Genomic DNA, 23,360 nt, shown 5'->3' with positions numbered 1-23,360 from the left:
GGCAACAAGTAGAGAACGTTTTAGTAGGAGCCTCAGTGAAGCTGTGATCATAGCACCACTTGCAATAGTATTTTGTTTCCTTGGCTGTGCCGTGTCACAACATCATGAATAGCCCTTTTGTCAGAATTTAAAATGGGTGCTATTTCATGTGTCAGAATTATTTTGTAATTTATTCCAGGGGAGCCCATTATATTGGATAACCACTGCCTCTGTTGTGTCACAGACGTTTGCATGCTTTCTGTGTGGCCTGCTTTGTTACTGAGAAAACAATTGTGTTGTACATTGCTACTCGGCATTGTAACAAGCCGCGAATCACAGGTATATTTCCCTAGATTTTCGTGCATTCTTGCGTGTCATTATCCTGGATCTCTTTCCTACATCATATGGCCCATATTTCCAATTTAAATCACATTACAATGTAGCATCATTGTTGGGATTTGGGTTAATATTTGAGGGGGGTGGAACCCTACAGAAGCAGAAAACACTATTTCGGTCTGGGTGAAGTAACAATCAAACCCCAAATTAACCTGTGCTTAACAATCTGGTAGCTTGGCACAAAGCAGTCTGGCTTAATTTAGATGCAATCTGAAAATAATTTGTATCGCACTTCAACAGACTGGGGTTACATTATTGGTGTATGCTGGTTTTGGCTCCCAGCTCTGCCCATGAGGAGGTGTATGTGTTGTGTGTGTGTGTGTGTCGTGCACTAACCCTCATAGGTTTTCCTGGTGCTTAAACAGCTAAGAGTATCTAACAGAAGTAAGACTTAACTGAATAGGAACGTTTCCATTGCTACAGGACAGGTGGTTGTTCAGGGCTGCAATGCTCAAAGGGAGATCATTCCGTAGCTTAGGAGTCTGATGTCTAAAAGACCATTCCCAGTGCAGCCTTTTTTCTCTCGCGAGCAATGGTGAACAGGAGATAGTGGTTTGAGAGTAGAGAAGAGGTTGGGATGTATTGCATCAAGGGACTCTTTAGGTCAGACTGGATTAGATCATAGAATATCCTGTGTAAAATGCAAAAAGCCTTCATATGCACACATTGTTCAACAGTGAGCCAATGTAAAGAGCTGCATGTATTAGAGCTCAGGTCAAATTTGTGCAGCGTGAAAGCAGCTATACAGCACGATTCTGAATGAGCTGCAGTTTGAATAGTAAATATCCTGGGAGGCCCAAATGAATAACTGTTGCTATAGTGTAATTGAGATAAAACCAGAGTAGATACCACCGTTGACTGTTTGATTGCTGGAATGAAAGTAAAATTCTTCGATCCTAGGCATGCGTAATATCAAGAAACCTGATTTGGCAATTAAGTAAATATGTTCACAACGAAAGCAATCAGTGATGGTGACTCCCTACCCCTTAGTTTTCTTATCAGCTGCTGGAGTGGTCCCCAACTTTATTGTCAACTATTCGTGTTTCCATTGTACATGGTCTTTTCCCAAGAGCAGCTCAGTTTTACCCGTATTGAGTTTTAGTAGGTTAGAGTTTATCAGTTACTCAGTGGCTATAAGACCCTTCTTCAGTCTTCGCACTGAGATAGGGTCCGAATGATCTAATGTATTGATATGAGTTTTGTTACTATATGAAAGTGGCTTACCCCCAAGGGATGTGATCAGTTGAGACAGGGACTGATATAAATAGTGAAAAGTAATGGATAGAAGGAGTATGCTTGGGGGGATGCCACACTAAATCTGTGCCTTCTCTCAGAGGTATGTTGCCAGAGATAGCATTTGAGCACAGTCTGTCAGTAAAGATTTAAACCACACAAGGGCAGAGTCTCTGCAGCCAAGTCTCACTCAGATGGTCGACCAAAATATCATGGTCTATTATATTGAACACGGCTGAAAGGTCTAACATAGTTAGTGCCACCGTGTCTCAATTATCTTGCATCTGACGGATTTCTTGTGATACTAACAGGAGGGCTGATTTAGCCCCTCGACCTGTTTGCCATTGATCTAAAACCAGGGCACGAGTCGGGGTACCACGCGGGTGGACGGCATCCCCCCACTTATTTTCGAGGGTTTTCCAGGGTGGACGCCGTCCACCCTGCTCAATCAAAATGCCGTCCACCCTTTTCCATCAAAACCGCGTCCATCCTTGCCTGCTGCCTGACCTGCCTCCGCCTCCCACTCCAGACTTCCCTGCTCGAGACTCGAGACTCCACTCCCGGCCTCAGCTGCTGCCTGCCCTGCTCGAGACTCCTCTCCCGGCCATGAGCCCCCCTCCGCGCCCCCGGCAGACAGTCGCCTCCCTCGTTTGTAAATTACTTTGAGTCGGTATGTCGCCCCCACTCCCTTACACCTTACTGTGCTCCCATCAGCCAGCATCAATAGCCCCTCAGGTGTCAGTTCAGACAAAGGGTGGCCACAGCTCTCCACGGCGCCGGTGCCAGTCTGATGGGCGGCAGGCTCCTGCCATCCCCTTCATCAACCTAAATGAGGTGTGAAAGGCAGGCTGGAAATGCACCAAGCAAAGGTCACACCCCCAGGCTACCTTCAAAGACTGGTGAATAACACCAGTCAGACCAGCCCCTCCGAACTGCGGTAGGACCAGCGCCCCCTGGACTGGTAGCGGGAGGGGGAGGGTTAAAGAGACACCATGCCTCCTGCCATACTCTCGCACTGTAGTCCAATGAAAGCACTAGGATGAACCCAAACTGCACAGACAAGATCAATATAAAACTGTCTGTGAGAGTGCTACATTTTTAACACCTCGCCCGTGTAAACAAACAGACACTGTCTCAAGGGAGATATCAACACAGCGATTGTAGAATCTCCTTCTGCACGCAGCAGGGGCCGGTGGACGCTATGCAGAATATTGAACTGGTTGGGAAGAAATACAGGGGTTCAAGTAGCTGTTAAACATGCACTTCAAACAGCAGGTGGAAAGAAAGAGAGGGTTCAGGGCAATCTATAGGCGGCTTATGCCAGAGCTGCTCAAATGCAGGGAGCAAGTTAAACAAGGAGTGCACCATTTAAACCACTGCTGGGAAATCAACAGGTGGCATTTTAGGAAATAAACAATGTATTGTCATTTTGAGATTCTTTGTATATTTGTATTTACTTTGCTGTCGCAGAAGCCTATTTTTAAAACCTTCATGCGCCCTTAAACAGCATGAGTTCTGAAGTTTTCAAGGTCTGTGCGTGAGTAGTTTATTCAGTCCAGGATCTTCTGTTGCATTGTGGTCCTTGCAGTCTTGTTTATTTAATTATAAAAAACAGCGATACAAGAGCCAGAAGTCAGAGCAAAACTGGGCTACAAGGCCTACTCACGTATGAACGTAAAAAAATGAGATCTTTCAAACATAGTTGATTACACTGCATATTTTGTGAGATGCGTGTGTAAACCTTTCTGGACTTGTTTGACGCACTTTATAAAGAGTCATCCAGGGACAGCGGGTTTTCAATTGTCAACCACACTTTTTCGACTAAAACAATTTGCAAGAAAAGCACATCATGTAAGGTAATGTGGCACATTTTGTGATGCTGTTATTTCATAATTTTGCATTTTTTTTTACATTTTAACACTGTTAGGGCAAATGCTTCACACAATTAGTACAAGTGTACCATTTAAATAGAGTAATAAGCAACTGAAAGGCGACCAGCCAACATCTGCATAGGGCCTTCCACTGCCCGGCTAGACGCATTTTCTTTGTTCAAGTCTGCAGATTATTAAACAGATGACGGATTGTGTGACCAATGCAGTAAATCAGAAATTATGTTGAAAACGTGCAGCAGCAGATTTGCATTATTCGAGTGACAACGTTTAGAACCGGGTACGTATGTCCAAGGAGTATAGAGAACCAAGGATCCAACTCTGACCTGTACTAGGTTGCTAAATGAAATAGTTGGACATCAGATATGGTTGTCGTGGCCCAGCAAGGGTGCCTGGACCCTAATGCCAACATAGAAATAATAATAATAATGTGGAGTGTTTCCTTCACAGCGTTGAGCCCCATTGTCACTACACCTGCTGCACCATTGGTAGCCATGTCCTTGTGTAGTGGGTCCGCCTGCAATGTAGTCATTTTTGCTCTTTGGATGTTATAAGGGGTTTGGCGGATGTAGGACATTTCCTGTGTTGGCAGGTGCCCAACTCATCCCTTTTACAGAGTATGTACACTCCTGTAGAAATTCTAAATCCATATATATACTCTTAATAGGCCAGAAGAAACATATGACACATTTTGCAGTATAAATCTCAACTACCGTAATATATAAAACCAATGTATATAATCACATCCCACAGAGGCTGATATATAATCCTCTCTTCGGTTAGACAGATTGCACCCCCCCTCACCCTTCCCCCCACCAGCGCCTTGAGACCCTCACAGGTGAGAAGCGCACTTACAATTCCCCTGATTGCTTGATCCTGCTCAGCCATTCCTCCGCATTTCTCACTGACTTGTCTCACTTCAAGTCTGAGACTCAGAGATTTCGAATTATCTCATGCCAACCTTGTTGCAACAGGACCATTGTGTTCTATGAAGAGGACAAGGACATGTTGCAGATCTCCCACTTCAGTTTCATTTATTTGTCTCCCACCCTCAGAGAAAGAGGAGGCATCTCTCTGGAAACCCACAGCTTAAGAAACATACTTCATGCACCCTCTGAGGGATCATGCTAAAAGTTTGTCTTTCTCGTGCAAGTAGTCTTATTGCAGTTTTAACTTTTAGACCACAATCAATTCTCACACCTATGAAGGTGTGAGAAATGCTTGTGGAGTAAAAGTTAAAACTGTGGGGGCGCCAAAATGCTGGACAATGGGGCCCCCACAGTGTCTGTGAAGGGTCTCCTTGCAAGGGGCCACTTATGTAAATTAGAGGGGGCCTCGCACGTGCCCTTTCAGCCCAGGGCCTCGCAAATCCTAGAACCGGCCCCGGGTAGAGCTTTGAAACCTTTAGCAGAACGCAAAGCGAGTGGGACACCTCAATGCTTAAATGAAGTGCAGCACAGGTATGTTCATAGAAAGACAGACCTAAAAAGGAAACGCTGAGATTTCCCTGAAAATCTGGGTTGCATCTATGCGCCACAACTGGCTTGTTTTGGTATGACCATACTACAGGCTACACCCATGACATATCCTAGGCCAGAGGAAGTCACCTGGAGGGGCTGAGACAACTAGGCTCTTATTGGACTTGTGCACAACAGAGGGCAGTGTTAAAAACTGTGCAGTTCTATTCCCGAGGCTCATTATGCAATCTGCCTATTCGGGAGATGACCAAATAAATGTAGACAGTAGACAGTAAACACATTGTTTTCTGTCTGTATTTATCTGTAAACTGCTAATTCCTCCATACAGGGACCTTAAGTCACAGGCTTAAGTACCAAGCAGCTTCAATTGTTAAATCTTGCAATATATGCAAATGATAGCTCTGCCTTACATGTGATTTCACTTCCTGTCGTGATGTCACTTCCTGTCGTGATGTCACTTCCTGTCGTGATGTCATTTCCTTTGACCACGCCTACCTTGGAGAGTCCCCCCACTTCTTTTTTTAGGACTTGTGCCCTGTCTAAAACATTGGCTTCTTGGAGGAACTTGGACAGTTTTGACGCTTCAACCTTCTACAAGATTTTAGTGAAAGCTGGCAGTAATTAGCGGTTAAGATTGGCTATTGAATTATCATTTATTTTCTGCCCTGAAGTGTAGAAATGGTGCACGGCGTTCCCTGTTACCGGATGGGAGACAAAAGCACCATATTTCCTGCGGGGCAAAAGCTTTGTGGTGTGTTGTTGAATTGAAGCACAACAAGTTACTGCAACTCTATAAAACATAGTTTGTCTGCATTTTTGCGCAGCAGAGTTTTGCCAAAAACAGGTGTTATTATTACTCAATTTGCTGGTAATTTATTGCTAAAACATGGAAGGATAAAAGAGTGATTTGGCAATGCCGGGATACAAGCATGTGACTTCTGACCTGCAAATCATGTCAGAAGTCAGTAACAAACACTTAACTTGCTGAGCCACTCGATAGCCAAAAGAAAGTGATGAAAGTGATAAGGGTGTTATTTCTAAATCTGAGCGTAGGCACCACAGCCATTTATTTATCAATTACATGAAACTTAGAAGAGTGGGAAAGGTGCAAATAAAAGAAAAGGTGACGGATACAAATGTAAGGAAAAGTTGTGAGCTAGTTAGCAGCATATCGACAAATACAGATTTGCTTGTAAAAGTTATCACTGTGTGTTTAAGATAGAACAGTTTGCTACGCAGGCTGTCTTTGTCACTTATTTACGAGAAAAGAGGATCCGATGTTAGGGCCAACAACTGTAGCTGCTCCGAAATTGACATCAGGGTTCCGCTCTTATCTTTGTTTATTAAAGCTTAGCATGACTGATTATCTGAACGCTTTCATGCTGTATGCAAGAGCTGCCACAGTGCCACTTACTGAACTGCAAAAAGGTGTTTCCTTGCAATTGTTTTTCTCTACGATCATTACAATTCTTCTCTGTAATAGCAGTAGAGGTCTGTTTCTGCCCACAAAAAATGGTCTGTCGGCGTGGACTCTTTGGCCACATAATGGCCGTTTAATGAGTATCTGTGCAGTAGAGTCCGCTGCTATTTACGATTGTGTTATTCCATCGTCAAATAAGTAAATAGAAGTTCTCTTCACTAATGGCATACACAAGATATTTCAGCCGAAAAAAGTATTTGTTCAATGGGATTAGTCTCTGATCACCTCTTATTTTATTTTCAAAGACATATTGTTTCCAGAGCAGATGTCAGACCTATTGCCTCTGGCGTTCGAGCAAGCTGTACGGATGCTATACAGTCCATACCATATGGTTTCACATCTTGACCACTAAATGAAGTAAAGTATATATTCAAGCCACACAAGAAGTCTATTTGTTTCTATCGCTACTGCTGTCTTTAGAAATGTTGCCTGAAAGAGTAGTGCAGGTTGGTGCCATAGTCCCTGTCTGCTCCTGCTAATGGCCTTTGCTGACCTATTACCAGGTAACGGATTTGCTCAAAGACTTATTTTCCTGAAACAACTGTCTCAAGCAGTATATCCTATTGCACTTACTGAAATGTTATTCAACCTTTTATGACAGATCATGCTGTTATTTCAGTCATCATTAAAGAAGAGGAAGCCACCTGCTGTTTGGACAATCAAAATCATAAGAAAAGAGAAAATACCAATGGGCTACCAGGTCAGGACACACACAATATCTTTTTATGAATGTATGTTAGTGTTTTCAAAGCTGTGAAACAATGGAGAGCTGGATACTGAAGAAAGGTTGGAGACTATTTGAGATCTTTTGGTATTAAACTCGATTCTTTCAATTAAAGTGGTCTTTTTTTTGGGTCTAATTACGATTTTTCTATCAGATAAACAAGATACAAACACAATGCCATCAATTGCCTCGTACAGTAGGACATTTCATGTTTGCAGTACAATATCCAAGTAATACCCCTGTACCCATTCCATCCGAACAGCTGCCTGAAATATAACCCCATACATCACGATTCACTTGGTCAGATCTGGATTTGATAGTTAGAAACTGTGAGTGGACCACACACGTCAAAGGCGTGAGGGTAGTGACAGTTCCTCGGCATAGAATGCCAGCTGTTCTTTGCAGTAGATCATATCAGTTTTCCACTGTTTGGCCTTTGGTGCCAATCGTTTCCCCCAGTGCATGGCCGCCCTTCGTTTTGCGAACAGTAACGCCACTGCTACAAACCTACCTTCAGCCTGTTGCTGGGTTTTTGGCTAGTCCGAATAAGCACATCTGGGGGATGCAGACCACCTTTTCCATCACCATGGTAGACAAGTCTTGCACCACCTGTGTCCAGTATCGCTGGATATTATCCCATCTGCTTCTGTGGCCTTACATCTCAAGCAGGTTGCTTCTCTTCTCAAACCATATCGGAACAGTCTAACAATAAAACATTTGCTGTAAGTACCTGAAATGGATATTTTGCAGGTTACAATTTGACGTGAGCATACCTGTCAGCATACAACAAAAAACCCAATCCTCTGGTGTCAGTGGAGTGTCAAGGGTATTATTCCATTTGTCCAAAGCTGTGGTTTGGGTTATTGCCCATCACTTTGAGCCGCATTGTACAATCTTGTAATGAGGTTCCTGCGGTGGTACTACTGAGTAGTATTTGTAGTGCTCTAAGTGCAGGTGGTTCTGCGGGGAAGAGGGATATAGTGCTGTCATGGCCGTCCGGAGACAATATTATATGAAGGATGTTAGACCGGTCAGCCCTAGGGTGGTCTTTCCCCATTTTTTTTCTCCCTTGCTTTGGTTTTTCCACCACCTTTTTTTGTTGAGCCTAGGTCTCTGGGCACCTTACCACTGCTAATCAGTGCTAAGGTGCCTCAGTACCCGACATCGCCATCCCGGACGGATACAAGATCACCCGGAGGGACCGCACCAACCAGACGGGAGGAGGCATCACCATCATCCACAGGAACACCATCCGCATCACAACCAACACCGACGACACCCTCACAACTGCCGAACACCTGCACTTCCAGATCCACACCGACCCCAAGACCACCCTCAGAGGCACCCTCATCTACAGACCCACGGGACCACGCACACAATTCAGCGAAGACATCGCCGACTTCATCAGCCCACACGCCCTCCCCTCCGCTGACTACATCCTCCTCGGGGACCTCAACTTCCACCTGGGGAACAACAACGACCGCAACACCACCACTCTGCTGGACAACCTCGCCAACCTCGGTCTCAAACAGCTGGTGACCACCCCCACCCACTACGCCGGACACACACTCGACGCCGTCTTCTCTTCCAGCAAGGACATCATCTTCAGCCACGCCACCGGACTCCACTGGACGGACCACAGCTGCGTCCACTTCGGCTTCAGAAGAACCACAACCCACCACCACCAGCAACAGGTTGCACGCAGAAGCTGGAACAAGATCACAGCCGACCAGCTCGCCGCATCCCTGAGCCAGGACCCACCCACCAGCTCAGCGAACCCCAGCCAGGCCGCCAACAACCTCACGAAGTGGATCAGCAACTGCGCAGAAGACCTCGCCCCACTGAGGACCCCGCCTAGCAGACCCGGCAGCAAGAGAGCATCCTGGTTCACCGACGAACTCAAGAGCTCCAAGAAGAACTGCCGAGCCCTCGAGAAAGCATGGCGCAGAGACCCGACACCAGACAACATGACCGCCCTCAAGCTCGCCACCCGAAAACACCACCAACTGATCCACGCCACCAAGAAAACTGCTTTCAAGGTACGACTGGACAGCAATGCACACAACAGCAAGGAACTCTTCACCGTCGTCAAAGAGCTCTCCAACCCCAGCGCCGGAAACAACGACATCACCCCATCGCAAGACCTCTGCAACTCCCTCGCCTCCTACTTCCACAACAAGATCGCAGACATACACAACAGCTTCAGCACACAACCGACGCACCCCACGACTGCACCAACGCCCCCCACCACCACCATCCGCGACTGGACCCCAATCACCACCGAAGACACCATCCGTACGATGAACTCCATCCACTCCGGAACCCCAACCGACCCCTGCCCTCACCACGTCTTCAACAAAGCCGACGCTATCATCGCACCCCATCTGCGAGACATCATCAACACTTCCTTTGACACCGCCACCTTCCCGGAGAGCTGGAAGCACGCCGAACTCAGCGCTCTACTGAAGAAACCAACAGCAGACCCCACCGAACTCAAAAACTACCGCCCCATCTCGCTCCTCCTGTTTCCGGGCAAAGTCATCGAGAAGAACGTCAACAAGCAGCTGGCCGCCTTCCTCGAGACGAACGGATCCCTCGACCTCTCACAGTCAGGCTTTCGGGCCAACCACAGCACCGAGACCGCCCTCATCGCAGCCACTGACGACATCCGAGCCCTGCTCGACAACGGGGAAACAGCGGCCCTCATCCTCCTGGACCTCTCCGCGGCGTTCGACACTGTCTGCCACCGCACCCTAGCGCAGCGTCTCAGCAATGTCGGAATCCAGGAGAAGGCACTAGAATGGATCACCTCCTTCCTCGCCGGAAGGACACAGAGAGTCCGCCTACCACCGTTCAGATCAGAAGCCACCGAAGTCAGCTGCGGCGTTCCCCAGGGCTCCTCGCTCAGTCCCACCCTCTTCAATGTCTACATGAGCCCCCTTGCGGCCATCGCACGCCAACACAACCTCAACATCATCTCCTACGCCGACGACACCCAGCTGATCCTCTCCCTCACCAACGACCCTGCCACCGCCAGAGCTAACCTACACGAAGGGATGAAAGACGTAGCCAAGTGGATGAGGGACAGCAGCCTGAAACTGAACTCAGACAAGACGGAAGTTCTCATCCTGGGCTCCTCACCCTCCGCCTGGGACGACTCCTGGTGGCCCCCCGCCCTGGGCAGCGCACCCAAACCAACGGACCACGCACGCAACCTGGGCTTCATCTTGGACTCCTCCCTCTCCATGACCAGACAAGTCAACGCCGTCTCCTCGTCATGCTTCAACATCCTGCGCATGCTACGGAAGATCTTCCGCTGGATCCCCACCGAGACCAGAAAGACGGTCACCCAGGCCCTCGTCACCAGCCAACTGGACTACGGCAACGCCCTCTACGCCGGAACCACCGCCAAGCTCCAGAAGAGACTCCAGCGGATCCAGAACGCCTCAGCAAGACTCATCCTCGACATCCCCCGACACAGCCACATCTCCGGACACCTGAGAGACCTGCACTGGCTCCCGGTCAACAAGAGAATCACCTTCCGCCTCCTCACCCACGCACACAAAGCCCTACACAACCAAGGCCCAAGATACCTCAACAGCCGCCTCAACTTCTACACTCCCACTCTTCAGCTCCGATCGACCAGCCACGCCCTCGCCGCCATCCCCCGCATCCGAAGAGCCACCACAGGAGGAAGGTCCTTCTCCTACCTGGCCGCCAAGACTTGGAACTCCCTCCCGACCCACCTCCGCCTGACCCAAGACCACCTCGCCTTCAGGAAGCAGCTCAAGACCTGGCTGTTCGAGCAGTAGCGGACCCCCCCCGCCAAGTGCCTTGAGACCCTCCGGGTGAGTAGCGCGCTATATAAATGTTCTTGATTGATTGATTGATTGATTGATTGATTAAGGTGCAGGTGCTCTCTCCTAACAACATTGCTGCCACAGGCCCCTGCTACTGCGGAGTCATCTTTTTAGTTGCACCCTAGTAGCCAGGAGCTGGCTGGGACCTTAAGATACTGTTGCTAAACCAGCCCGCCTTTTCTGCCCATAGCTAGACTGGGGAAGCTCCTGGAACCTTCCGGAATAGGGAAGGGGTCTTCTTTTGCCGCCTTAGAGAGTGGTCACCTGACCTAGGAATACTTAAGGAAAGGAGGGAAATCTTTTAGTCAGTTGGGGCATCACTGACCTGGGGGAACCTACGCAGTAGTCTTAGGCGGTAGGGCCTAGGGGAGGAACCTATCCACTGGGAGTGACTGGGCCTAGGCACTGCCTTCCAAGTTGAGTAAGGGACTCTGACCAAACCCACTGATCTGGCCCAGCGTGGGGGGAACCCAGGTACCCACCTGCAGTGAGCTACAGGAACCAGCCTGTCCTCAAGCCACCAACTCAACCCCCCCCCCCCCCAAGAAACTACCTGGAAAGGGCGCAGGAACTATCAAGCGCCAAGAAGAACACCAATCAGCAAGAGGGACTGCTGGGGATCAACCAGGTATTGGCTCTGTCCCATCCATGCGCCCTCCCAGCTCAACCTGTGCCCCAGTGTTGTCCTGCCACAGTTGTGTGGCCTGAACTGCCTAAATTGCCCCCAAAGCGCTCTCCCGCTGTGCCCCCTGAGAAGCGCTGTAACCTGCAGAACTGTTGTGACTCTGGAGACCACTGTTGTGCCTCCAAGCGCTGGGCATCCCTGAGCGTTATACTGGCCAAGCGCTCCTCTGCCTCTGGAAGCGCTGTATTAACTGAAGCGCCGCATACCTGTTTCACCGCGGCAGCCCGGGTCTCCCCTGTGTCACCGCTAGCGCTGCGGCCTGCATTCAGCCATCTGAGCGCCGTCTCCATCACCGCCGCAGCCCGGGGATTGCTGGCGCTGCCTCGCGCCGCCTGGAAGCATTCTGAGGGCCGCCATCACCGCTGCAGCCCGGCGCTGGGCTGTTGAGGCCCCCCACTGCTGCCCGCATCGTCCAGGCGGCCCTCGGAGCCAGGAGAGGGCCGCCGCATCTCGTCAGTAGGCCGCGCTAGGCCCGAAGCCGCCATCACCCTCATCACATGACGGGGGCGCCCGGCCCCGTCATTGGCCGCTCCCCCGCCCTTGCTGCTCTACTATTGGCCCCGCGGACGCACCAACCTAGCCGGCCGCACTGTGATTGGCGGCCGACACCACACCTCCCAGGGACTATCCTGGATTGGTCCAAACACCTCGTGAAGCCCCGGAAGAGCCAGGACCGGCCGAAGCAGTAGCGAGTGGGTTCGAGGGAGAGCACGAGCCCCCTGAATTGCGGCAGGCCGGGAACACGACCCGGGGAGCCCGCCTGGCGACGCGAGGAGGACTGTGCCATAAGGTAATCTACCCCCCAGGGGAGGGCCGGAGTCAAGGGGGCTGCAGGGCTGCGGAGAAGCTTGCCGAGGTAATTAGGCAGCCCTGTGCTCGCCCCTCCCCCGGTGAAAGCTGGACCTGGGCCCAGTTGGCCCTGTTTAACCCCCTGTGGGTCCTCGATCATCAAGGTGAGCAGGAACCGGCCTACCAGCCCCCGGAACTGGGCCCACAGTAACTGTTGTGTTCGAGGCATATGGGCTGCAGATGGTACATTATGAATAGATCGCCATCTGGTGTTGGGCTCGGATGATTGCACTTTGTTTTTCTCTTGGAGAGTCTTTTGTATCTTGGTGACTCCTCCCTTGGTTGGTAGTGCGCATGGGCACCGGCTCCATCCTTAGATTGTTTTTTTCCGCCATCGGGTTCGGATGAGGATCGAGACGCTCCAGATCAACTTCAGAAGAAAGTGATTTATCGGCGCGTATTCCCTTTCCAATTCGACGGTATTGTTATCGAACGCGTTCATTTCCATTCCGACGCGTTGCAAATTCAAAATCGAAGAGAAAAACTTGGATCTACGTCGAAGAACAGGAGGCCTTTCTCGACGCAGTCAAGCCCGGAGTCCATGGAAAGGACTCCATTCAAAAAATGTCCAACGTGTGGTGCTAAGTTCCCACACAAGGACCTACACGAGGTGTGCAACCTCTGTCTATCGCCTGAACACGAATCCAGGGACTGCGAAGCCTGTGCAGCATTCTCCTCCAAGCTAACGATTAGAAATCGTCGAGCTCGAAGACACGAGGTTCCCAGAATGCAGGCGGAGGCGATCCCGGAGCTGTTCGGAGACGAGCAAATCGAGGAAGAAGAGGACCAGTCGGGGTCGGAAGGGGACCAGTCGGAAGTCGAAGAACTCATCGAGCAACAAACCGTGAGTGACAACGTCCCCTTACCGAAAAACCGACCCCGTGCGGTAACGACCCCGCCCTCGGGCCCGGTCAAACCGCAGAAAAAAGTTTCCGACGCCCCGCCCTCGGGCCCGGCAACGAAACCGAAACTGAAACCGAAACACTCGGACTCCCACCATGTCGGATCCGAGAAAAGGGCGACATCGACTTCGGCACCGAGGCAACAAACAAGGGAAAGCTCAGTATCGAAACATTCCATGTCGAAACATAAATATGATCTATCGCCCAAAAGACACTCGATACCCAGAAAGTCGGAATCGAGCAGACATTCGGTGTCGAAGACAACAAGATCTGACGATCGAAAACAAAAACAGCTCTCGGAACCAGGATCTTCGGTACCGATTCAGGAGCAACAAACAGATCCCAAACAAAAGATCTTGTTTATTGATCCACAAACTGGGAAAGTGGTCACGAAGAAGAGAAAGAGTGAACAGTCAGAAGATAAACCTCTTCCTTCAAAAAAGAGAACAATGGGGACAAATATAACTCCTCCTGCTTCTCCTCGACCTAGAGTCACACCCTCTTCTCCTATTCCTCACAATAGGCCAAATATTCCTACACCCTCCACACCAAGACCAGCTACACCTCAGTCAGATGTAGACAGTGATCTAGGGGAGGGAGAACCTCAAGAGGATGACGAAACTATCCTAGATGAGGAGGACCCATGGGAAAATTATGATGTAGGGTCAGATGAGGACAACGACCCAGAGCTATATCCCTCAAAGCCTTCACCACCTGATGATAACACAGGTTTTGTGCAGCTCATTAATAGGGCAGCAAAATATCACAAACTAGATATGCATACAGAACCTCAAATAGAGGATTTCTTGTTAGAGACTCTACCTAATGCACAGAGAACATCAGGTACTCTTCCTATGTTGAAGGGTCTTCTTAGTCACACAGAGGAAATATTCGAAAACCCAGTGAGAGCCAGGGTGTTAAACCCAAGAATTGATAAAAAATACAACGCGGCTCCAAAGGACCCAATATTTATTAAAGGGCATGTACCTCTAGACTCGCTGGTGGTCTCAAACGCTCGTAAAAGAGCAAATTCATTATCTACAGGAGAGGCTCCTCCACCAGATAAAGAATCAAAATTAATAGATGCATCAGGCAAAAGAGTAGCATCACAGGCAGCGAATAGCTGGCGTATAGCCAATACACAAGCACTACTCGCACGTTACGACAGGGCACATTATGATGAGTTAGAAAAACTCCTCACACATCTCCCAAAAGAACATCAGAAGAAGGCAGATCAATTAATACAGGAAGGTAAAATAATAACCAATACTTCCATTAAGTGTGCATTAGACGCAGCAGACACTGCAGCAAGATCTATTAACACCAGTGTCATGCTAAGAAGGCATGCATGGCTTAGAATCTCAGGATTCAAACAAGAAGTACAAACAGCCCTACTGAACAAACCATTTGATCAGAAGACACTGTTTGGCTCAAGCACAGACGAGACCTTAGAAAAAATGAAGAAAGATACAGAAACGGCTAAGTCAATGGGAGCATTGCAACAGCCAACACACAGAGGTTCCTTTCGTAGATCCACCTATAGAGGGGGCTCAAAGAATACAGGAACGAATCAGCAATCCACCTCTTTCACACCAACATCACCCAGAGGTAATTCAAGAGGCAGTTACTGAGGTAACAACAATAAGGGTAGAGGCCGCGGAAATAATAACAACCGCAACGCCTCAACACCAAAACAGTGACTTCATAGAACTCCCCCCAGACCACATAACACCGGTCGGGGGACGTCTATCACAGTTCCTACCTGTCTGGGAGAACATCACATCAGACAAGTGGGTGAGACAAATTATCCAACATGGTTATTGCCTAGAACTCACAGCTACCCCACCAAACATCCCCCCCAAACAGCGTCCAATGAGTCAAGATCATCTGACATTGTTAAGAGAAGAAGTTCTAGCACTTCTACAAAAGCATGCAATAGAGAAGGTTCCAAAAGATCAACAAGGAACAGGAGTATACTCTCTATACTTCCTGATCCCCAAAAAGGACGGGTCCCTAAGACCAATATTAGACCTCAGACCTCTCAATGCTTACATAAATTCGGAGCATTTCCACATGGTCACGCTCCAACAAGTACTCCCTTTACTGAAGAAAGGGGACTTTCTTTCTACACTGGATCTAAAAGACGCTTACTTTCATATCCCAATTCACAAAGCCCACAGGAAATACCTAAGGTTTGTGTTAGAAGGACAACACTATCAGTTCAAAGTCCTTCCCTTCGGTGTCACAACAGCACCAAGAGTTTTCACAAAATGCCTAGCTGTGGTGGCAGCACACCTAAGAAGACAACAAATACATGTCTTCCCATACTTGGACGACTGGCTAATAAAGGCCAAGTCAAAAGAAGAATGTCTTCACAACACACAGAAGACAATTCAATTGCTGCACCACCTAGGGTTCACGGTGAACTACAAAAAATCACACCTGCAACCAAACCAGATTCAGCAATACCTGGGGGCTACAGTAGACACAGAAAAGGCAATAGCATACCCCAACCCAATCAGAGTACAGACAATGGTCGGGTTAATACAAAGATTTCAACCACAACACTCACTACCAGCACGAGTGTTTATGCAACTATTAGGCATGATGTCCTCCTGCATACTGCTAATACCACATGCCAGACTACAAATGCGCCCACTACAAGAGTGTCTAGCGACACAGTGGAATCAGGCTCAAGGTCAGATTACAGATCTGGTGTTGGTAAACGACCGGACGTATCGCTCTCTGAAGTGGTGGAACACAGAAAACATTTCCAAGGGACGGTCGTTCCTAGAGCCAATTCCACAAGTGATAATAACAGCGGACGCATCGCTCTCCGGATGGGGAGCGCACATGGACAGATACACAGTGCAGGGGAAGTGGAGTGTGCAGCAAAAGAAACTGCACATCAACTACCTAGAACTATTAGCAATATTTGTAGCACTAAAAGCTTTCCAAATGCAAATAACAAGCAAAGCAGTCCTGATCAGAACAGACAACATGACTGCAATGTATTATATTCAAAAACAGGGGGGGACACACTCTCTCCAACTGTCCAGACTAGCACAGGACATATGGAGATGGGCCATTCCTCAAAAGATCTACCTGTTAGCGGAACACCTACCAGGAGTTCAAAATCAGATAGCAGACATCCTAAGCAGACAGTCAGAACAAGTACACGAATGGGAGCTGCACGACCAAATACTGCAGCCATTCTTCCAAAAATGGGGGCAACCAGAGATAGATCTGTTTGCCAATCATCAGAACGCAAAATGCAAAAACTTCGCATCCAGGTACCCACACCATCGGTCCCAGGGCAATGCACTGTGGATAAATTGGTCCAACAAATTTGCTTACGCATTCCCTCCTCTACCATTAATTCCGTTACTGGTTCGGAAACTGCAGCAACACTCAATGACAATGATACTAGTGGCACCCACGTGGGCAAGACAGCCGTGGTTCACCACGCTGCTACAACTCTCACAAGTACCACATCAAAAGCTAAGATTATTACCCATGCATCTTACACAGAACCATGGAGAAATAATGCACCCAGATCCCAAACAACTGAACCTAGCGATCTGGCTCCTGAAGTCATAGAGTTTGGGTATTTAGATTTACCACCAGAATGCATGGAAATCATTAAACAAGCAAGACGTCCTACCACCAGAGCATGCTATGCAGCAAAATGGAAGAGGTTTGCTATACACTGTAACAGTGAGCACATCAACCCTCTGGACGCATCCACTAAACAAATCATTTGCTATTTACTACACTTACAGCAATGTAACCTAGCATATACCTCTATCAGAGTTCATCTCGCAGCCATAGCGGCGTACCTACAAAACAGACAACATCTTTCACTGTTTAAAGTACCAGCAATTAAAGCTTTCATGGAAGGACTCAAAAGAGTCATTCCACCAAGAAGACCACCTTCCCCAGTCTGGAATCTCAACATAGTGCTTACCAGACTAATGGGGCCACCCTTTGAACCTATGCATAGGTGTGAAATACAATTCCTCACATGGAAGGTGGCATTCCTCATAGCTATCACGTCACTTAGAAGAGTAAGTGAACTGCAGGCTTTTACGATTCAAGAACCATTTATGCAGCTACACCAAAATAAAGTGGTTCTTAGAACAAACCCAAAATTCTTACCGAAGGTTATTTCAGCATTCCACATCAATCAGTCAGTGGAATTACCGGTTTTCTTTCCAAAACCACAAACAGTAGCAGAAAGAGCCCTACATACATTGGATGTTAGAAGGGCCATATTGTACTATATAGAAAGAACACAAACTTTCAGAAAGACAAAACAGCTATTTGTTGCGTTTTCTCCTACACATAAAGGCAATCCCATCTCCAAAGCGGGCATTGCCAGATGGATTGTAAAATGCATTCAAATATGCTACTTAAAGGCAAAGAGAACATTAACTGTTCCTCCTAGAGCTCACTCTACACGTAAACTAGGAGCATCTATGGCATTTTTGGGAAACATTCCACTAGATGACATATGCAAAGCAGCTACCTGGGTTACACCGCACACCTTCACAAAACACTATTGTGTAGATGTGCACACAACACAACAAGCTAGAGTGGGACAAGCAGTATTAAAAACATTGTTTCAGACAGTTGCAACAGACACGGGCGACCACCGCTAGGGAGAGAACTGCTGTATAGTCTATTCATAATGTACCATCTGCAGCCCATATGCCTCGAACGGAATATGCTACTTACCAGTATGCATCTGTTCTTGGCATAGAGGGCTGCAGAGTGGTACATGCCCTCCCAGCCTCCCCGGAAACCTGTGTCTGTTCCAACATTATCTTATTTAGATACACTTACATGGGCACTCTTATCTGTATTCTACTATACTACTCCATCTAACCCTACTATGGCAAAACAATCTAAGGATGGAGCCGATGCCCATGCGCACTACCAACCAAGGGAGGAGTCACCAAGATACAAAAGACTCTCCAAGAGAAAAACAAAGTGCAATCATCCGAGCCCAACACCAGATGGCGATCTATTCATAATGTACCACTCTGCAGCCCTCTATGCCAAGAACAGATGCATACTGGTAAGTAGCATATTCCTTATTTGAGTTAACCCCTGACTAGGGGACTGTTACTTCTAGACTGCAGGAGCAGCGTGGATATTATTGATGTGCCATGCTGTTTCAGGGATCTTGCTTAGGCTAATGTGATGATATGCCCCAGAGGTGCTTAGGATAATTGAGTGTGACCTGTTTAATGAAATGTTGCCTGTTTCCTTACACAAATGGTTTTACTTCTGCCTAAGGAAATGTTGAATGAATTGTAAGAGAATAGAATTGCATAGAGTTATCTCATGAAATGTTTCTCTGCTTCTTTAATGAAATACTGAATGAATTCACTGATGCTTTGATAATGAACTGTTGCTAATGAGTTGATGCTACATTGATTACCCTGAATTTGATCTAGATAAAAGTGAACTGATTTTAACAAACAAGTGGTGTGGTGTCAGTTATTGTGTGCGTTTCCTGTCTCAGTGTGTGTGTGTGCACGGCTCCTTTACACCTAAGCTTTCGGGTGCCTACCTGCTCGCGCCAAGCTACCCCCTGTGGAATTGGTGACCCCAGTTCTCACATTGGTGTTCAGCGGCGGAATAAGGGCCTGTGGCTGTACAGCGCCCTCCAGTGAGTCAGTGTGCGCCGCAATCGGACACCTGTTGTGTATGCAAACTTAGCCAGTTGACCTCCACTGTCTATACTGGTTGCGCACAGTACTGTCTTAACTTGTTACCTACATCCTAGAGTTCTTTCCCTTGAATTATCTGGGTCCCCACCTGTCAAAATGGAGTTCCAGCTGGCCAACCTCGAGGATTATATGGTGGTGCAGCTGAGGGACTTCTGTCAGGGGATGGGGGTGTCTGTTGGGCGGAGAGCCAAGGGAGAGGAGCTCTGTAAAGCCTTGAGAGCATGGGTAATGGCCCACCCGGAGGGGAGAGGGGATGGACGACAGGAGGGGGAGGGCGCACCAGGGGAGGCGGGCAAACCGGAAGGCCTAGACCTACTGAATATTGACGTTAGTGAAAAAGTGTTGCCAGGAAGACGTTCCGGGGCAGGCAGCAGTGTGTCTAGGAGGAGTGCATCGCCAGAGGAGTATGAGGACAGGAGGGAGGAGAGGCAATTGAGATGGGAGCTTGCTAAGATGGAGAAAGAGAGGGAAGATAGGAGGTTAGCAATGGAGAAAGAGAGGGAAGATAAGAGGTTAGCAATGGAGGAGAAGAAACCTGCGCACAAGCTTCACCTTAAAGAGTTGGAGCTGCGAGCATTGCAGATAGGTGCGCAAGGGAATACCAATGGTGGCAGCGTACCAGAGGTTCCACGGGAGCCTAAGTTCTATCTACCCAAGGATGTGATAGCGAGTTAAAGTGTGGGGGATGACATCGACAAGTGGTTGCAGGCGTATTGTGTGTGGTGTGTGATTTCAATCGTCCTGAGGCGGAAAGCCGGGACCTGCTGTGAGAGACTGTTGTCTTTTTAATCGTCCTTTATTTTTAAACTTGCTCTGTTATTTGCACCTGAAATACTTATCTTAATGATCCACAACGTACCCGCAGCCTAAATTACCGCTGGGATACAGCGTTTCTTTCCCCCCGGTTGACGGACCGGTGCTGACTCAATCCCGCCCACTTTACTCCTAATCTTGCCAGGACCAACCCATCGCAGCCGAGTAGGTGCTGTCTGGGGTCCCGCCATCTTGGGTGAGGAGCAGGAGTAGGGATAGCAGATTAGTGCTAAGCCCCTCCCGCCCTCACACCCTCGCTAGTACAAAAGCTCACCAGTTCATGCCCCCAATAATTGCTATTGTGTGTGGTGTGTGATTTCAATCGTCCTGAGGCGGAAAGCCGAGACCTGCTGTGAGAGACTGTTGTCTTTTTAAACGTCCTTTATTTTTAAACTTGCTCTGTTATTTGCACCTGAAATACTTACCTTAATGATCTACAACTTACCCGCTGCCTAATTTACCGCTGGGATACAGCGTTTCTTTCCCCCCGGTTGACGGACCGGTGCTGACTCAATCCCGCCCACTTTACTCCTAATCTTGCCAGGATCACCCCATCGCAGCCGAGTAGGTGCTGTCTGGGGTCCCGCCATCTTGGGTGAGGAGCAGGAGTAGGGATAGCAGATTAGTGCTAAGCCCCTCCCGCCCTCACACCCTCGCTAGTACAAAAGCTCACCAGTTCATGCCCCCAATAATTGCTATTGTGTGTGGTGTGTGATTTCCATCGTTCTGAGGCGGAAAGCCGGGACCTGCTGTGAGAGACTGTTGTCTTTTTACCATGGCGTCTAATCAACACATCGTCATTATTTTCTATCTCTAACCTTACTGATAGACAAATCTCTTTGGCACAAAGAGGGGCAGACTATACGGTGCTGAGCATTGAAAAACTAGAAAGATTACCATTGACAATGTCAGAAAGACCTGTCATTGAATGGATAATACATGGTACAATTCCAATCCCGATAACAACTTTTCAGTTTCAATACTGCCAAAAGTATATACCAGCAGGCCTGTATGAAAGGTTGGGTAAAGGATACATCAAGTCAACCTGGAATTTGTCTTATACACATAGATGTTGGAGTGGGGGCAAGAAAGAGGTATTTCTTAGTGGTAACAACTGTAAAAATTCACTACGCGGTACACTTCTGTGTCAAGGAATTAACTTGCATGGAGCCTGCAAAGGTTCATCAAACAACCTTTCATGCCACCTGCACGGCACCCCTGCTACACAGATAGAATCTTTCTTCAGCAGCTTTCCAACGGCAGCTACGTTGTAATAAATGACCGCAGCTGTTGGTGCATGGTGCCAGGAAAAGCCTATCTCGTGAGCATTACTTCCATGGTCACTTGTTGTATGCAAGTATTGTATCCAAACAGCAATCCAGACATGGAGGCGGCAATATGGCCTTCTTTGGATATCTCTTCTATTCGAATTGATACTTTAAGCAGAATGAAGTCTATTCTTTTACAGACAACTGTGCCTTTAACCTCGTCCAAAGAGACGTATGATCTGCAAGTTGCAAGGACAGCGGCAGAGATACATACCCTATTATCGACAAACTGCCCCGTGCATTTCGTAGAAATGTTAAGTCAAATCTTAAACATGTCAGATACCAGTGGCATCGCACATGTATTTAAGACAATTTTTTCGGGACTGCTAGCACCCTTCGAAGCAGTTCTTGGCATCTTCCCGAATTTTGTGCATTCTGTGTTCGGTGGCCTGCCTCTGATCTTGGGACTCGTAGCAGGAATCTTATTTTTGTTCCTTCTGCTACGATATGGCAAGTCAAGTCACAGACCAAACCCAGGCAACAATGGAAGAAACGATCCTAGCAATACGATACCGAGAACGGATTACTAAGGTCCTCGGATCGGCTCGGCTAAGAGATCTGAATACTACCTGGTTTCTTTCATTCAGACCAATCTGGCAAGATTGCATCTTACCTGTTCTACGTTGCTTGCTTTGTGGAGAAGAATGCGTGTTGGACGTCTGTCTTACACTACCATCCGCAGTACCTATGGATATCGAAACTTTGCTTGGTTCTGTAACGGCTCATGCAACGTGTTGTCCCCAGCGGCTACCTATTCTGATGGCGGCATTCGTTGAGACCTCACCATTACGATTAGGTGGCGATGAGGTACGAGATGAAAGCAGCACACAGGTACAACCTTCCGTGAACATTGCTGATCCAGACACCGATGATGGCAATGCTTCGCACATTTGCACTATTTCTACTTTTTCGGACCTGGTCCAACTTTCACCTACTGTTGTAGACAAATTTTTTACCAGCTTATCTGAGCTAATGTTCTCTCCTAACAACGAGAATAACTTTTGAAATAGCGAGCACACAGCGTTCCCTGAACTTTGAATTCGGCCTTCAGTTTTGATAAACAGAACTCTAAAAAACATTGGAACTAATTTTTTCCCTTCCCGAGAGCGAAATTATTTTTTCTCCAGTTCCCAAAATATTTACCCTTTTTTTTGGCACATGGTACTCTGCTTAAAGTAGAACTATTCTTAGAGAACAGAACTTCTATTTTTAGAAATTCTAGAGACAATATTTTCACCCAGTCTCTAGCACATGTACAGTATTGTATAATTATGTGATGAAATGGTCTCAACCTTCTCTTCTGTATTAAGAGCCATTTCATAAATGTACATTTCGCAAATCATTCAGCCAATGTACCATATATGCATTATCTGAATGTTACCTCTGCTTGAAAGCGTACAGTATGATACTCATTTTTCGTGTACATACCATTTCAAATGCATTTTATGTATTTTGGGGTGGGTTGGAAAACACATGCATCGTTATATGTTTAGTATTGCTTAGTATTTAGTAATGATGGACATTATACGTGGAGTGGGTGTTGTAATCGGATCTAGGACCCTATTTAAATATTCCCGATTCATGCCCTTATGCGGTTATAACAAATCATATCCTTATAAAGGCATAAGAATCATATCCATATTTAGTCATAGCCAATGCAGTCCAAATACGGCAAGGCTACTCCCATAGACTCTTAGAAAGTACAACGCAGTCTTAAACAAACCAAGCCTCCAGCAGCCAAGGAATTCCCCCTGCTTTTGTTTTGATTTGTCCTAGAACTCCTGAGAGTCCTGAAAGAACTGCCAGTTCTTAGTGACGGCTTATGTCCAACCTTACGTCAAACTCGGCACCTTCCAGGTATAAATATACCAGCATCTGCCTTAAGCAAACACACAGTGGTTTGGAGCAGATCGGCTATCTACTTATCCGAAGCCCAGCTGATGCGAGTGCCGAAGGAAGCCGACCCTCCCATTGACGCACTGAGAGAGATGCTGCCTTTTCTCCTA

The 23,360-nt window shown here is 47.6% G+C and overlaps 1 protein-coding gene across 2 annotated transcripts in view; it reads left to right on the top strand.

The window, feature by feature from the left end:
• Positions 1–23,360, top strand: part of LOC147708367 (uncharacterized) — a 493,742-nt gene that overhangs the window by 446,547 nt on the left and 23,835 nt on the right. Inside the window, exon 6 of one of the 2 annotated variants that reach the window (XM_086927091.1) lies at positions 7,057–7,155. The exons of the other annotated variant lie outside the window; for it this stretch is intronic. Within the exon in view, the coding sequence (XP_086783217.1) occupies positions 7,057–7,155 (99 nt within the window). The remainder of the gene's footprint in view (positions 1–7,056; positions 7,156–23,360) is intronic. 2 annotated transcript variants of the gene reach the window in all.

The sequence above is a fragment of the Lissotriton vulgaris genome, chromosome 6 (assembly GCF_964263255.1).
Source record: "Lissotriton vulgaris chromosome 6, aLisVul1.2, whole genome shotgun sequence".
Taxonomy (NCBI): Eukaryota; Metazoa; Chordata; class Amphibia; order Caudata; family Salamandridae; genus Lissotriton; species Lissotriton vulgaris.
This window is presented reverse-complemented; position numbering and strand designations above follow the sequence as displayed.